General features: G+C 37.3%; 1 protein-coding gene and 1 long non-coding RNA gene across 5 annotated transcripts in view; one reads left to right on the forward strand and one right to left on the reverse strand.

The window, feature by feature from the left end:
• The first annotated feature begins 434 nt into the window (after window positions 1–434).
• Window positions 435–16,280, forward strand: LOC147574768 (uncharacterized). The gene is made up of 2 exons (XR_015243487.1): window positions 435–629; window positions 15,981–16,280. It is a non-coding gene; the product is annotated as an uncharacterized LOC147574768 (long non-coding RNA).
• KIF27 (kinesin family member 27) overlaps window positions 6,711–17,633 on the reverse strand; it is a 99,518-nt gene continuing 88,595 nt past the window's right edge. For 3 of the 4 annotated variants that reach the window (XM_025931619.2, XM_086685090.1, XM_086685091.1), the window contains 3 exons: window positions 16,917–17,115; window positions 13,301–13,465; window positions 6,711–8,446 (listed from right to left, as the gene is read on the reverse strand). In XM_025931619.2, coding sequence (XP_025787404.1) covers window positions 7,956–8,446; window positions 13,301–13,465; window positions 16,917–17,115 — 855 coding nt within the window. In that variant the 3' untranslated portion in view covers window positions 6,711–7,955. The remainder of the gene's footprint in view (window positions 8,447–13,300; window positions 13,466–16,916; window positions 17,116–17,633) is intronic. The other variant, XM_086685092.1, reaches the window with a different exon arrangement.

Raw genomic sequence — 17,633 nt, forward strand, 5'->3', positions numbered from 1 at the left:
TGACAGGGCTAGAGTTTCAGCTCTGTCCTCAACAATAATAGGTTAGTTAGTAGAAAGCACTAAGCAGGAAAAATGCTTTATTTATAAAATAAATACTATGGAAAATTTCAATCTGTTGTATATAGATGCCCTTTTTGTGATGTTTTCAGAATACAAGTAACTTCGGTTACTGGTTCACCCTTTGGAAGAGGCACAGATCCTTCCCCACATAAGAGCTAAATCCCAGGACGCTGGCCCTGGTTCTAAGGGGTGTTTTGGTTTGCTGTGGCCTGGGCAATTAAACTCACACAATCAATTCCTTATACCTACTTCCCCTTCTCCTGGGAGATAGTAAACTTTGTAATAAACCTTACTGAGAAGACCTCAGTACCATTGAAGGTAACTCTTCCAGGGAAAGTGTACATTAGTATTCTTCCCTTCTGATTTATTTGTTCACAATCCACTAGAATACTTCTGACTGTAGGTTCCATTACTCTTCAAGTCTTGGCCTGTTCTTTGATTACTTGGCTGTGCAGGTCTTGGGTGCTCTGATCTAAAAAGAAACAAAATATTCTGTAACACTGGCAGATACTTGCAAACTGAGGGGAAGGAGCTTCCCTCAAAATGCATATGAAGGAGAGACCACCATGGTAATGTCAGATTTAATTCTAATCTGCTTCTTGTATATAGTAGCCAAGAGCATCAAATGCCAAACAAAGACTAACTTTGCTGTTAATTTGATCACATACTTATACATGTACCCAAAATTAACTTACTGTTTTAGTTTCCTTGAGGGGAAAATTTGAGTTTAAAACATCTTTGTGACTACCAAATGGAAAACATTCTTCTCAGTTTTAAGAAGTTACTTTCTGCCAGATTTCATTAATAACTCACAAATATAATTGTTACTTAATAAATAAGGAACAAATAGGCAAAAAAAAAAAACAAAACTGGTGGTTAAAAACCCAGTGAAAACATACTCTTTCATTCATAACTCAAATTGTCATGAAGCACTTCTTACGCCTATAAAACAGACTCAGCCAAGTCTTTAAAATATTTTCTTGGGAGAATAGATTTCACATGAAACTTTTCCAGAGCACACCATTGTTTCGACTGTTGCTAACAAATGTAACTAAAACTCTGATAATTTGTTTAAAAATATTTTAGGATATATGTATAAGATAAGCAACCACATTTGTGCTAAAATGTCCCACTTTGACAGCCAATTCTATGGAAAACCTACTTATAATTCCATCATAAACATATATGATGCTTTAGTTTTCAAAGTGCTTTCACGTATTTGATAAAGTAACAGACTATGTGCCTTATAAAATTAGAAATTTCCCTCCCAATTAATTTAATTACTTTGAGTTGCATTTGGTAAGATTTTGATTTAAAACACAAGGGAGTGATTCATAAATTGCTTTTTTTTTTTTTTAAGAGAAGGCTGGTGTTTCAGAAAAATATTATTTAATGCACTCCATTAAGATGTTAACCTGAGTCATTCTGGTCATGTTGTGGTTGTATTTTACAATCGGTGACACCTGGTACTAGCTGGGAAAATGTCCAGTGAAACAGATAGGCTTAGCTCCAGGCTTCAGATGGAACAATTCAGACGCTGCCCAACCCCCAGTTTGATGGGGATTTCAAAAGGAGATCAGCCTCTCAGTATATAAACATGTTACCCTGTTCGCATTCTTCCCATCTAGAAAAATCATGCTAGAGAGTAAAACAAACAAACAAAAAACTTTGACCATTTTAATACATATCATTTATTACATAAGTCAGCCAAATTCATGGTGGACAGTGAAATGCCACTGCAGACCACAAACAAAAATGAATAACATCAATTCAGCCTCTCAGGCAGGCCAATAGCTGCCGGTTTGTAATCATGAATGGGAGTCTTTTATCCAGAGGTTTTTCAGTAGAAATATTCGAGGATATTTTAGCAGACAGAAAAACTAAGCAAAATGGTTACGTGTTGTATAAAGATAAATCCTGGCAATTTTGCCTACGGTGTTTGTTTTGGCATACTATTCATGGCTCTTCAATGGTAAAATCGCTTAACTTTATTTTCTTTGGTTTATGTCTTGGCTGTTGGAATCTATCCAAAACTGTTTTTTGTAATTCTCTATTGAATAGCTCCACAATTTCCATCCTATCAAGGATGGCTTCTTTTATATAATCCTGAATTTTAGCAATCATAGGAAAAGGAACTGGTATAAAAACTGGGATGTATATTTTCAACTGGCAAATTCAATACTGAGAGTATTCTTCAGGGTTTAGAGATAGCCGAAGATTGAAGTTAAGCTTTAGTGTTGTTGCCAGAGAAATAAAATATATTCTCTCAACATATTTTTTAAAACTCTTTTCTGGTCTACAGAATGCTTTAAAATAAACCTTTTTACCTAGTGTTCTTATCAGAGCTATTTGAATCCTAGAACATTATGGGAAATGAGGGTTAAGTAAGCCGTAATTGTCCTATAATTTGTTGTTGATAATTGGGTGGGAGGGTCTAAAAAGTGGTTCTTTTAAAAGACTTTCGGATCAAATAAATTCTAACAATATTTACTACTTTGCATTTAAAAAATGATACTTCCCTTTGTATATACTGTAATAAGCTTGAAAACACATTAATACAGTATACAAATATTGTTTTAAAATACATTTTTCTACTTAAATTACACAAGTATTAACTAATAAATGGAGTTTTAAATTTCCAACAATCCTAAGTATGAAACATTTTTTTTTAAGTTTTTTTAAACATTTATTTATTTTTGAGAGACAGATACAGACAGAGCATGAGCAGGGGAGGAACAGAGAGAGAGGGAGACACAGAATCCAAAGCAGGCTCCAGGCTCTGAGCTGTCAGCACAGAGCCTGGCGGGGCTCAGACTCATGAACTGCGAGATCATGAGCTGAGCCGAAATTGAGTCGGACCCTTAACTGACTGAGCCACCCAGGCACCCCTGAAACATTTTAAAAAATGTTTATTTTTTTACTCTTCTGTTGTGAATGAACTTGTTCCTTGGGCATATAAGGATCTTGCTCAGTATTAACAGCCTGTGAGATTGTTGTATTTTTCTTTTAAAGTACTATAGAGGGGACACCTGGGTGGCTCAGTTAAGTGTCTGACTCTTGATTTTGGCTCAGGTCATGATTTCATGGTTCATGGGATTGAGCCCTGTGACAGGCTCTGCGCTCACAGCGTGGAGCCTGCTTGGGATTCTCTCTCTCCTTCTGCCCCTCTCCTGCTTGCTCTTGCTCTCTCTCAAAATAAATAAACATAAAAAAAATAATAAAGTACTATAGATAAAACTCAGTAGAAGTGTGTATCACAATTTACCAGTAGAACATAATAGCTAAGTCTAAGTCAATACATTTAGACTCAATCATATTACACTGCTAGCATTTCACATAGGGGCTTTTCTCTTGACTCATTATGGAAATTCCTAGGGAAAAAAATATTAAAAGGGACAAAGAACTATGGAAAATATCAAAAGTCAATATTATAACATCAAAATTTTTTTTAAAGTTTATTTTGAAAGAGAAAGCATGTGTGAACAGGGGAGGGGCAGAGAGAGGAGGAGAGAATCCCAAGCAGGTTTCTCACCACCAGCACAGAGCACAGCCTGAGTGGGGCTTGAATTCATGAACCATGAGATCATGACCTGACCTGAAATCAAGAGTCAGATGCTTAACTGACTGAGCCACCCAGACGCCCCAACATCAAGTTTTTCTGAGCTTTCTTTTGATAATTTCTCATGTTCTAATTACCTCCATGTTGGGGTATTGTTGGGGTCAACACAAAGGTCATGATAAAAATCAAACACCATGTATGCACTGCATTCCAAGAGCAAGGAATGCAGGCAGTCCCTCCTGGTGCCAATGACAAAGGGGTGCATTGTTTGTAGAGTATGTAAAATATTGAAACTTATGAAAAGTCAGCTTGCTTTTAATTGTCAGCATTGAGATAAACAATGACAGTGATAAAATATTCCTCCCCGCTGGGCAGATGCCCCTACTGCCCTTTGAAAACACTACTGCCCATATAAGCTCAAAAGTATTACATATCTAATGCACTTGAGATGTTTATTGTGGAAGGATCCATTCCCACATTTCTTTAAAAAAAAAATTGTTTTTATTTATTCATTTTTGAGAGAGACAGACAGAGCACGAACAGGGGAGGGGCAAAGAGAAAGGGAGACAGAATCCCAAACAGGCTCAAGGCTCTGAACTGTCAGCACAGAGCCAGACACAGGGCTCAAACCCATGAACGGTGAGATCATGACCTGAGCTGAAGTCAGATGCTTAACAGACTGAGCCACCCAGGTGCCCACCTTTGTCTTCAATTTTTGAAAATATAAGTGTTGAAGAATGTGTTAGTACTAATGAAGGGAGCCTTTGGCCTGTTATAAATTTAAATGTAAAATATACACAGTTAATATTTTTTAATATTCCAGTGAAGTTGAGAGAAGAATGGTACACAAGCAGACACTGAACTTTCAGATATTGACGCACCAGTGTTTTAAGAGTCACATGTACCTAAGGGAATAAATGAAAGAGCAAAACGGGTCATTCTTGCATTTGATGCATGAGAATTTAGGTTGACTATAGAATCAAAACTCCCACTAAGGATGTGACTCCCTAGCAATTCATTCTAAGACTTACTATAAGACCTCTATTAACTTCTTTCATATAAGACACCTATTCTTTTTTTTTTTAAGTTCTTATTTATTTATTGTGAGAGAGAGAGAGTGCAAGCAGGAGAGGGGCAGAGAGAGAGGGGAGTGGAGAGAGAGAATCCCAAGCAGGCTCCACACTGCCAGCACAGAGCCCGAAGTGGGACTCAAACTCACAAGCTGGTAAAATAGCTACTCTTAAATAAGCATTTACCACATTATTGACCTGAACTAATACAAATAAGCCAATGACTAATGGCAATAAAGTCCACACTACTGAAGATCATTTGTATTTTTGCTGACTCTTTGGGCAAAGTCCATAAAGATACGAAGAACAGAGGGACCAAAAATCAAAACAAAAACATCACAACCAAAAAACCCATTAGCAAAAGAAAACAAATATTAAAGCACAAAATCACCTTCATTGATATTCTCGCCACCCAGAATTCCCATACTTATATGATTCTCCAACTCTGTTACCTGTAACATCTGATGTTACAGAAGGAACTAGTACTTTACAGAGGCAAATATGTTTCCTTCCAAATGCTCTAAGTGGAGAAAAACCTGTAATGAACAAAAAAAGAAAACCACACACATATTTTATATACACTCTAAAAGGCAAATACAGTGACAAAATTGTTAGACTAAGGAAAGCATATGACTGAGTAAAATTTATTAGTAGCATTTGTTAAAAAATAAGTTTACTTGCCTTGGGGGAAGTGTCATAATTCTTCTTTCCTTTGTGAGGGCACTAAGCTAGAATGACATGGAAGTTCACTTCCAGAACATATTTATTGTTCAGGACATTACTTATAGGTATGTGTTTGTGTAGGTACATGAAATCTATTATAGCATATAAAGGATATATGTTTAACCAAAAGGAAGAAAAATTGTACCTTTCTTATTTAGAAGTCAGTTCACATTTGCATTATCAAATCTAATCACCGTTGGTTTGATATAAATTTTTTTGCTTTGTTAGTGCTTTTAGAAAATACTTATTTGCTTTTAGAAAATACTTTTATGTTTCCACAGGCAAAACAAGTATATGTCAATTTCTTAGGGAAGCAAGATTCCAGAGTTAGAATATATTCTTATATGAATAATTTCTAAATCATTACTTAATTTATAAGGAATTTACAATTAGGACCTTAATTAATAACTATGCATTCATTAATAAATATATCATTGTTGTGCTTTGTTAAGGCACTGGCCTTTGCCATTATGTGTGTGTGTGTATATATATATATATAACACACATATATATATATTACACATACTATATTTTGAGTATATATCCTACAAACTAAAGGCAAAAAGAAGAAACTAGCTTAAAACCAGAATCTGACTTGAAATAGTCTCTGCTTAAAATATATTTTCCAAGTTAGTTTGTAAATTCCTTGTCTAAAGTTGTTTCTCATTGGGCCAATATTGGACATTGTGGTAAGTCCATTCCCAGGTAAGTCCACAGCAGTCTATTTAACCTACATTTTTTTTAATGTTTGTTTTTGAGAGAGAGAGCAAATGAGGGAGGGCAGACAGAGGGGACGCCAGAGGATCTGAAGCAGGCTCTGCACATTCAGAACAGAGCCTGATACGAGGCTTGAACTCACAAGCCATGAGACATGATCTGAGCCAAAATCAGATGCTTAACCAACTGAGCCACCCAAACACTCCTATTTAATCTACAATTTAAATGAATTTCAGTACCATGCTTAAGAGATACACAAACTATTCACTGATTTAGAAGTTTGTTTTGTTTTGGTTTTCTTCTCCTCTAGGGACTGGTTTTTAGCAATGAGAACAAGGAACCCTACTCCCCAGGGCCTAGAAACCAGAAAAACAAAACCATAAGTGTTTGAGCACAAAGGGACAGTTTGGGTCTTAGGTAAGAATGGGTAGGGTCAATAACAACAGAGGAAAGGACAAAAGAAAAATATTAGTAGCAGCATCACATAAGAAAAACTGGAGTCAGCAAGGAAGTGGGTGACTCTAATTGAGTAGACATCCATAAGTCAGGGTGGTTTTACTACTGCCCCACCCAAACAGTAATTAGTTTAAGAAAAAATTTTATTTTACAAGTGAAAATGTGGAAAAGTAACACAAATGACAACAGCAGCAACAAAAAGTAACAAAATACCTCTGGTCATTATAATGGGATGTTTTCGTGATTAAAAAGTATGATGAAAAAGTACAAACCGTTTGTTGGGCCAATCAGTGTTCAGTTCTTAATTCCAAACTGAAGTTTAGATTATATAGTAAGATTTAGACTAAAAAAAATCATGAAGAAAAGTTTTCATTTACATATTTACAGTCCCAATGCAGTCTGGCCTGCCTGTGTGCATGACCTGACCTAGCAGGCCGTAGAAAAAAATCTCCCAGTAAGCCCAACGGATCATTAGCTATAGAGCCTCTGGTTAGACGTCAAGTTTATAGTCATACTCCCTGTGACCAGGTATCTTTTCCTTGAAATGCTGTAATGCTTTATTGTTATTCTATTATTGCTTCCCTGTGGCAAGGAACTGCATCCTTTCCCCCAAATCTAGTAGCCTAATGAGATATATGTTGAATAGACAGGGTGGGAGAGAGACGAAGACTTACATTCCATAATATTAGCAAACCAACAATATGACATTCTGAAAACAATCTCAGAAAAAGCAGAGAACCATGTTTAAAAAGTCAAGACTGATCACCTAACCTCTGTGGACACTGAGGACCATAAATTAACTTTAACCATAAACCTAATCAATTACCTTCATCCACAGACTGCATTTTGGCACAGATTTTCAGCTATGCCAAAACATATGCAGCAGGAGACTCCCCTGCTCATACAAGCAATATTTAACTGCATCTCTCCAAAATAACAAACACATATTTATATTTGAGAATGATAATAATATGAACTTGTAAGATATAATTAATGTATTAAAACATACTTTTATATTATATGGCAATATACATTTGATGGATATTTTAGTTTATAATCCTACTTTTATGTTTTGTTCTTTATATATGCCTGGAGAGAAATTTTAAGCAAAGTTATAAGGGGAAATATTTAAATATTCCATTATTTGATACTATGGGAAAACGTGTTCATTTCGTTATTATGGAAATATCTGCAAGTCATTAAAACTCCCCAAATATACCACAGAAGATACACACGTCTATAGTATATAAAATGATTCCTTCCTTCCCTTCTTCCTTTATCCTGAGGGAAGAACTAGTGAGCATAAGCTTTAATTTCTAACAGGTTAGAAAAAGGAATCTTACACCTCTACTAAATTGAAAATTGTATTATCAAATGCCTGTTTTAAAGTCACTCGGCTTCCTAGCTACTTCAATGGAATCAGGAGTCATAGATCCAACCCCAACTCCAAGACTGGAACGCCGTAGTGATAGTTCCAAGGCAGAAATCTGACGTAACTCTTTACGACATAACTTTACAGATGTGACACCATGAAGCTGTCCTGCGTTTCCCACTGGCTGGATTTGGGGTGATGGTCGACTGTGAGATTTTATGAAATGATACTCGTCTATTTCTTTTTTATCCTCATTGTTTAGCAAATGCCCACTAGTGGGTGCTAAAGAGCTACAGATTGGAGGTAATTCCGGGGCCTCTTCCAAGAGCTTCTGAGGATTCAGTTGTGTTCTTAAGCTGCTTGTTGAACTGTCTAATTCTCTTTCTCTTCCACTTAACTTTATACTTTCAGTTCTGGATGCCCATTTTAATTCTTCTGGAACCATGACTGCTTCTTCAGGGTTCAGGACTCCATCTCCAGCATCACGATCTTAAAAATAACCCAAAAAGAAAAAAAAAAAAAAAAAATTAGAGATTTCCTCAAAAACAGGAATTTTAATGATATCCTATTATTATCACTCAATATAAATGATGTCTTTCAGATTAAAAAACAATTTTTTTAAATCTTTATTTATTTTTGAGAGAGAGACAGAGTGTGAGCAGGAGGAGCAGAAAGAGAGGGAGACACAGAATCCAAAGCAGGCTCCAGGCTCTGAGCTGTCAGCACAGAGCCCGACACGGGGCTCAAACTCGTCAAACTGAGAGATCATGACCTGAGCCGAAGTCAGATGCTCAGCCGACTGGGCCACCCAGGCGCCCTTTAAGTGACTTCTTTAGACAAACAGAAGTGTGAATACGAATTATTATTTCACTTATAGACATTTTGAATGTGAATAGCTGAGAACTTTTAATTCATGGAACAAAATTGAGAAACAGTCACCTACTGATTTTGTTTCTCCTTGGAAACACAGGAGTACTTTGGGCCTCTCTGGTGCCCTTCCATGCCTGCCCTCCACTGGGCTTGCCACTGTGAACCACAGTCCAAACCTTGGCTAAGTGAAGCCAGCATTGGAGAATACTGGCTCTATGTCTGGGGAATCTTTGGGGACATGGCATCATGTGTGTGAAAATCTAATCTTGGTTAGAAGTCCCAGCATGATGGCAGGGTTATGCTCTCTCAGGGTATTCTGGGGATCCACCATCAAAATGGAGGTGACAGTGTATCTCCTCAGTGGGGATACCCTGATGGAATGACTGACAGGAGTGAGTGAAGAGATCAAAGTAGAGGTCTTCAAATCAAAGAACTATCTAATATCAAAGATAAAAATTTACTTAAAAGAAGTCCATATAGGCCCTAGACCTAATATGATGAAAAATGCCAACTCTAACATACACTGGCATGTGATTAGTACTTTTTGTCCTATGAATACCAAGTTTAAAAACAGCAGTTGCACACTGGCAGCTTCCAAGCCAAATCTGGCCCACAGACGTGCTTTATTTAGCCTATGAAACAACATGTGACCCCAACATTTTATTTTTATTTTATTTTTCCTTACTGTGTGTATTTTATTTATTTTTGTTTTGTTTCTTTGGGGGGGGTTGGTTTTTGTTTTGATAATTATTTTTTCTTTTTAACCCCAACATTTTCAATTGGAAAGTTACATATAAAAATATAGATTTCTGGGGCACCTGGGTAGCTTAGTCGGTTGAGCATCTGACTCTTGATTTTGGCTCAGGTCATGATCTCATGGGCATGATCCTGCGTCAGGTTCTGCACTGTGTGTGGAGCCTGCTTAGGAGTCTCTCTCTCCCCCTCTCTCCCTGCCCTTCCCCCGTGTGCTTTCTCTCTCTCAAAATAAATAAATAAACTTAAATAAAGAGACTACTATCAAAAACCAATGAACTGAATACCAAGCCAGCTATGTATTACGGAAACTGAGTACTAAATGTATAATACTTTTTAGGGAATTCAGAATTTGATATATTTAAATTGCTGTATTTATAATTCAAACAAACCTTGTTTAATGTGATTATATTAGAGCAGCATTTTGAGATAGGATATATACAGTACAAGCTATATCTCAAATAGGATTCCAACTGTAACTTTTTTGACATTTGTATGGGGACAATATTGAAAAGAATTATGCTGTTAATGGTTGTGGGTAGAATTATGGGTGATTTTTTTTGGCTTTGTCTCTATATTTTCAAATTTTTCTACAATAACTATATTACTTTTTAGAGCCAAAAAAATAAAAGTATTTACGATGTTTCTAGGGGCGCCTGGGTGGGTCAGTCGGCTGAACGTCTGACTTCAGCTCAGGTCATGATCTCATGGTTTGTGGGTTCGAGCCCCACATCGGGCTCTGTGCTGATAGCTCAGAGCCTAGAGCCTGTTTCAGATTCTGTGTCTCCCTCTCTCTCTGCCCCTCCCCCACTCACGCACTGTCTCCCTCTGTCTCAAAAATAAATAAACATTAAAAAAAATTTTTTTAAAAGGTGTTTCTAGGTGGGACAGCAGGTTAGCTGAACTAATATCTTCAACATTACTATCAAGACTAGCCTTTTCAGGGCATCTGGGTGGCTCAGTCTATGGAGCATGTGACTCTTGATCTCAGGGTCGTGAGTTTCAGGCCCACATTGGGAGTAGAATTTACTTAAAAATGGATAAACAAAAAAGACTAGACTTCCCAAGTAAGTTGGTCAGACAGGTGTCATCACTTTATATATTTTCAAGATTATTTAACTTTTTCAAAGTTTTTTGCATTTGTCTCATTGAAGAGCAGGACGAGGATCCAGGACAAGGATTAAAGCTCTATACCACCATACCACACTGGCATTTTAAGAGATGTCTAGTTGACTCAGTAATATAAACATGGGACATTGAAACACTAAATACCTAATTTCAGATATCTCGAGTTCGAAAGTGGATTTTTTTAAAGCTAAAATGGCTTTATGCTGATTGTTCTGTTTGCTACTTAATACCTGTTTCCATTTCAAATTTTTATAAGTCATGTTTCAAGTACAAGGTTCAGCTATATAGTGCAGGCAGTATTTCAAGTAAATGTTTTAATTATATCAGTACCTCTCCATTACTACCTTGAAAATAAAAAAAATGTAGTCTCTCTGGCAGGATCTGCATGTTTGTATCACATTTCTATCTACAACAACTTTTATCCTAGAATATTGAACCAGGGGTCGTAAGACAAAAGACCTTAGACCATGTTCTAATTACTGTTGTGTTTGTAAGTTACTTGACCTAAGTTTCAATTCTCTTCTCTAAAAATGGGATTAGCAGACACTGGCCTACCTTGAGTTTGAGGGTTGAATGAACTACTCATGAAAATGTCCATAAATTATAAATATCATAAATATAACGTAGCATTAGAACTACTTGTCTAAGATATTACTGTTTTAAACTTTAAAGCTATGTTAATTCTGCTTACATTATATATTCAGCATGTATCTTTTCATTATGCATATATATAACTTTTCACTGGTCTCTTTACAATCTTGTTGTACCCATCTTTAAGTGGTCTTCTTTATAGGTACAAAATAGGTGTGTGTTCCTAAAAGGTTGTAAAGTCAACTTTGCATGAGCCATACTTGACTTATTAGAATACTTTCTCTAAAGGAAGGCTAATTCTTTTACGAAATGTAAAATATATTATTTTAGAAATAGTGATTCTTCTCTCATTGGCAGACTTGAGGAGGGTATATTTTAATCATGGCACTTTCTACTTTTGCAAGATTTTGTATCATTTCATTTAGGAAGGTGCTACTTCTACATAACTACATACAATTAGGCAAGAAAGCATCTTTGTCTCAACAGTGAGTTTTATTATATTTTTGAATTTCAAGAGGTCATGGTGAAAAAGACCTGACTGATCTTAGAAATATACACAATATACCTTTACTTATAGTATTCACTATTTATTTTACATTTTTGTGATAATCACAACACTTAATTTACGATAATATAGGAAACAACAGCTACCTTAGATTATAGGGTTATTTTAAGTAAGGGGATACAAAAGCCCATGGCACATGACAGCCAATAAATATGTGACATTTCCTTCACACATCTACATTTGTTTCTTCGTTCACTTCCCCTGTGATTCTGTGGCATCCACAGATTAGACAATTTAAAATTTTTAATTCAGTATATTAATATACAGTGTTGTATTAGTTCTAAGTGTACAATACAGTGATTCAACAATTCTATATACTGCTATGTTAAGTGTACTCTTAATCCCCTTTACCTATGTTACCCATCCTTCCACCCATCTCCCCTGTGGTAACGACCAGTTTGTTCTCTATAGCTAAGAGTCTGTTTTTCTGGTTTGTCTCTTTTTCAAACATTTGTTTTGTTTCTTAAATTCCACATATGAGTGAGATCATATGGTATTTGTCTTTCTCTGACTTTTTTCACTTAGCATTATACCCTCTAGATCTATCCATGTCCTTGCAAATGGCAAGATTCCATTCTGTTCTTTTTTATGGAATATTTTATGAATATTCCATGGTATATATGTATGTATATATTTATATATATATGTACTGGACACTTGATATATATGTACTGGACACTTGGGTTGATTCCATAATTTGGCTAGTGTAAATAATGCTGCAAAAAACATGAGGGTGCAGGGGCGCCTGGGTGGCGCAGTCGGTTAAGCATCCGACTTCAGCCAGGTCATGATCTCGCGGTCTGGGAGTTCGAGCCCCGCGTTGGGCTCTGGGCTGATGGCTCAGAGCCTGGAGCCTGTTTCCGATTCTGTGTCTCCCTCTCTCTCTCTGCCCCTCCCCCGTTCATGCTCAGTCTCTCTCTGTCCCAAAAATAAATAATCGTTGAAAATAAAAAAAAAAATTAAAAAAAAACACAAAACATGAGGGTGCACATATCTTTTTGAATTAGTATTTTCAAACTTTTGGGTAAATACCCAGTAGTAGAATTACTCGATCATATAGTAATTCTGTTTTTAATGTGAGGAAACTCCCTACTATTGAGGAAGTCCACAGTGGCTGCACCAGTTTGCATTCCCACCAGCAGTGCATGAGGGTTCCTTCCCCGCATCCTCGCCAATACTTGCTGTTCCTTGTGTTGTTGATTTGAACATTACATATAGTTCCTGACAGGTGTGAGGTGGTATCACCTTGTGGTTTTGATTTGCATTTTCCTGATGATCAGGACTAGATGACTATTTTTGTTTACCGAGACCAATACAAGTTAAATATCGAATTCTAAATAACCACATCAATTGGAAAAGGCTAAACTCCAAGTCAGTCACCAAATACTAGATACACCAAATACTGTCAGCGTGACAAGTAACACTAAAGGTCTTACGTTCAGATGGTACTTGTTGCCGCCGAACTGTTTCCCCTACCAATTCCTTAAGTTTCTTCTTAAGATCTCTGCTAGTTTTCTTATAGAAATAAAGGTCTTTTTCCAGCTGCTGGATTTTATCTTCATATGTTTTGAAAGTTTCCATAATGCCTTCCCCCTCTTGCTCTATGAAATAGAAATTTACACTTCAAATCAGTTTAAAATAAATGGCTGAAAATTATGTTCTAACATAGTTTCCAGACTATACTTAATGAGTCAGAAGTATGTTACCTGTATCTGGTACCTGAAAGGATTTGTTTTCAGCTACAACTTGGATTCTTCTAGCCTTAGTCACCTTCTCCACCCTACCCCCTATCAATTACCACATTTTCACAATTCATTACTGCTTTTTGAGTAGCACTCACTAGATTTATCCTTAGAACAGCATAAATAAGGTGTTTTCCATTAAAAGTTCATGTTTGGAACCTGTCCATCAGTTGCATCACTTAAAGTTCCTATCAGGAACTGTGGATGTATGGAAAGTCATAGGCTCAAGAAATCTACAGCCGAGCCTCTACCTCTAAAAAAAAAAACTCCAAAAACCTGTCAAAAGAGGCTACAGAAAGATTAAATAACAAAAGCAAATACCCATACAAAAAGACAGGAAAATAGCATAAGTTGTAGTTTATGCTACAATATAACTTAAAGCTTCTAATTAATATTTATGAATGTCTAATAAACTGTCCCTATTGGGTATGTTTTAGAATCAGTAAAACCTAGTTATTGACCCTCTGAAAATAAATACTTTCCGACCTACTTTTTCCTATTGGTAAATTTACAAAATGGTCCTACTGTTTGTAATGATCCTTTGTTGTAACTGGCTGTTTTGAAAAATGTGATCTAAGTATATTGGATATTTTAAATTAACTCATTATCTTGTATTTAAAAGTACTTTAGGGGCACCTGGGTGGCTCAATTGGTTAAGCATCTGACTCTTCAGTTCAGGTCATGATTTCACAGTTCATGGTATCGAGCCCCGTGTCAGGCTCTGATTCTCTTTCCCTCTCTCTGCTCCTACCCTGCTCACTCGTGTGCTCTCTCTCTCTCTCTCCCTCGCTCTCTCTCTCAAAAATAAATAAATAACTTTTAAAAATACTTTAAATTAGGGGTTCCTGGCTAGCTCAGTGTAGTGTGCAACTCTTGATTTCGGGGTTGTGAGTTTAAGCCCCATATTCAATATAGAGATTAGTTAAAAAAAAAAATCTTTAAAAAAAATCTTTAGGGGCGCCTGGGTGGCTCAATCGGTTAAGCGTCCGACTTCGGCTCAGGTCACGATCTCGCGGTCCGTGAGTTCGAGCCCCGCGTCGGGCTCTGGGCTGATGGCTCAGAGCCTGGAGCCTGCTTCCGATTCTGTGTCTCCCTCTCTCTCTGCCCCTCCCCCGTTCATGCTCTGTCTCTCTCTGTCTCAAAAATAAATAAACGTTAAAAAAAAAATTAAAAAAAAAATCTTTAAAAAATACTTGAAATTAGGGGCGCCTGGGTGGCTCAGTCGGTTAAGTGGCCGACTTCGGCTCAGGTCATGATCTCGCAGTCCGTAAGTTCGAGCCCTGTGTCGGGCTCTGTGCTGACAGCTCAGAGCCTAGAGCCTGTTTCAGGTCTGTGTCTCCCTCTCTCTGACCCTCCCCTGTTCATGCTCTGTCTCTCCCTGTCTCAAAAAAAAAAAAAAAAAAAAAAAAAAGTTAAAAAAAAATACTTGAAATTAATAACACCATAAATCAGGATCCTCATAAAGAATACATCTGGGCATCTGGGTGGCTCAGCCAGTTAAGCGTCAAACTCCTGATTTTGGCTCAGGTCATGATCTCACAGTTCTTAAGATTGAGCCCCGCATTGGGCTCTGTGCTGACAGTGTGGAGCCTACTTGGGATTCTGTCGCTCCCTCTCTCTCTGGCCCCTCCCCTGTCTGTGTGTGCATGTGTTCTCTCTCTCTCTCTCTCTCTCTCTCTCTCTCTCTCTCTCTCTCAGAATAATTATTTAAAAATATTATATATGTCAACTTGATTTTATATACCATATTTAGTTGAAATTAGAAAATTCATAAATTATTAACATTTTGTTATGAAAAACTTATCCCAGCTATAGAAATGAATGATTTTTAAAATGTTCTTATTTGGCTATAGCGTGAGCTTTTGTGGTACAATGCATGTCACTTGAAAAATACATTAAAAATTCTAATAAGGGGTGCTTGGATGGCTCAGTCAGTTGAGCGTCCAACACTTGATTTTGGCCCAGGTCATGATCCCAGGGTCATGGGATCAAGCCCTGTGTCAGGCTCCATGCTGGGGGTGGAGCCTGCTTAGGATTCTTTCTCCCTCTGCCCCTCTCCTCCACTCTCATGTTCTCTTTCTCTCTCTCTCTCTCTAAAACAAAAACAAAAACAAAAACAAAACAAAAACCCCACAAATCTATTAAAATATCACTTTATAGAGACTTAAGACAGAACTAAAATAAGGTAAGGAGAGCTGTTTGAATGAAGTGATGTATAGGATCCTGTCAAGGAAATCCTGTCATCAGACAACCGCTTGCTAATTAACTGGCTATAGAATTAACTTAGCGGCACACTGCTTCAACACTCAAATTTATATATTTCCCAATTTTCTGCTTGCTCAGGTTGTTTCTCCATTGTTTAACCCATTTCCAGCTATAGACTCACAAGAATCAAGACTAAGCAGCTAAGCAGCCTGGATTGAAGCATTACTAGCATCGCCAGGCAGCGCTTCTGTTGCCATGGCAAGTATGTACTGGCCAAATGCCAGGTAACATGAGGACCAACTCTATGACTGCTCTTTCCACACCAGAGTTGACGGCTGAACTACTGTGCACTGATTAACAGTATGTGTCCACTGATGGTAGACTAATTTTGACCTAAGAAATAATCTTAATGCGTAAAACTTACAACTAACTGAGAATTGTAACAAATATAACTAGAAATCTGACAAAGCCTATCGCTTTAATTTTCTGGAGGGAAAGTAATTTAAATATCAAGGTACTATATCCTTGGGCGACAGAAACTTTTCAACTGTGTACCACAAAGCTAGAAGTCATCCCACATTTGTACATAGAAAACAGACCAACAACAGGGCACCCGGGTGGCTCAGTAGGTTAAGCGTTTGACTCTTGATTCGGCTTAGGTCATGATCTCAGGTTCATGAGATCGAGCCCTGTGTCAGGCTCTGTGCTGGTAGCGTGGAGCCTGCTTGGGATTCTCTCTCCGGTCTCTCTCTGCCCCTCCCCCATTCATGCTTGCTGTCTCTCAAGATAAATAAACTTAAAAAAAAAAAACAGACCAACAACAAACTGAGGGGGGTTCTTGTGTGTAGCACTAGGGACAGGCAGAGGGATGGCATTTCAAGCATGAATAGCCCTACATCACAGTCAACTCTCCCCCTGTGTGGTAACCCAACTATCCCCTACATGTGGTAAACATGCAAAGCACAAAAACAAGTACAAGTCGTAACTATTTATTCATGTTTGACTTTTCATGTTGGAGTTTTCATTAATCAAATTCTGTCCTATCTTTCTTTCCTAGCCCCTCTGACACATCATTTTTCCACAACTGACCAGAAGGGGCAGGTACCTTTAAAATGATGTAACAGCAGCTGCAGTTTTTGCTCATGTTCCTTTTGCTGGAGAGTCAGTCTCCGGTCGCACTGCAATTTCAGATGTTCCAATGCAGATTCCAACTCACGAACCATATTATCCCGCTCCAGAATCTTCATTTTAACTTCTTCATTCTCTAAGTGTAGTTTCCGTTCAGTTTCTCGCAAAATGACCACCTAGCAAAGAAATTTTTTGACCTTTTAACTTTGTCTTAAATAGCCTAATATAATAAGCTACTTCTCTCAGGCTACCTAAAGAACTCCCTTAGTCCCCATGGAATAACTAAGCGAATGCTTTATAACATACCCACAAAATAACCCAATAGTCTTTTGAGTTTGTTGGGATTCTGAACTGGTTACAAGCTTCATTTTAAATATGATGTGGCTCTATCACCCCCTCCATCATCTCTTAGACATGGTCTCTGCAGTTAATATTTATAATCCTATAACTATTTCTCTAGTCTAAGAAGATAACAGGAACCTAAAGACTCTTGTAACATCCAGGTAATTCCCAGTTTTAACTCCAAAATGGATGTTATAAATAAGTAACAGACTTTTCTGAAACCGTAAATACAGAGTTCAGTCTCAGACTGTGCATTTAGTCCAATGGGTTCTTCTCTGCACTGCTGTGAAGTGAAGATACTTCACAGAACTCATTAATGTAATGACCTTCTGTCTAGAAATACTCAGGTTCC

Source organism: Puma concolor, chromosome D4, assembly GCF_028749965.1.
Source record: "Puma concolor isolate L17-30 chromosome D4, mPumCon1.1.hap2, whole genome shotgun sequence".
Taxonomy (NCBI): Eukaryota; Metazoa; Chordata; class Mammalia; order Carnivora; family Felidae; genus Puma; species Puma concolor.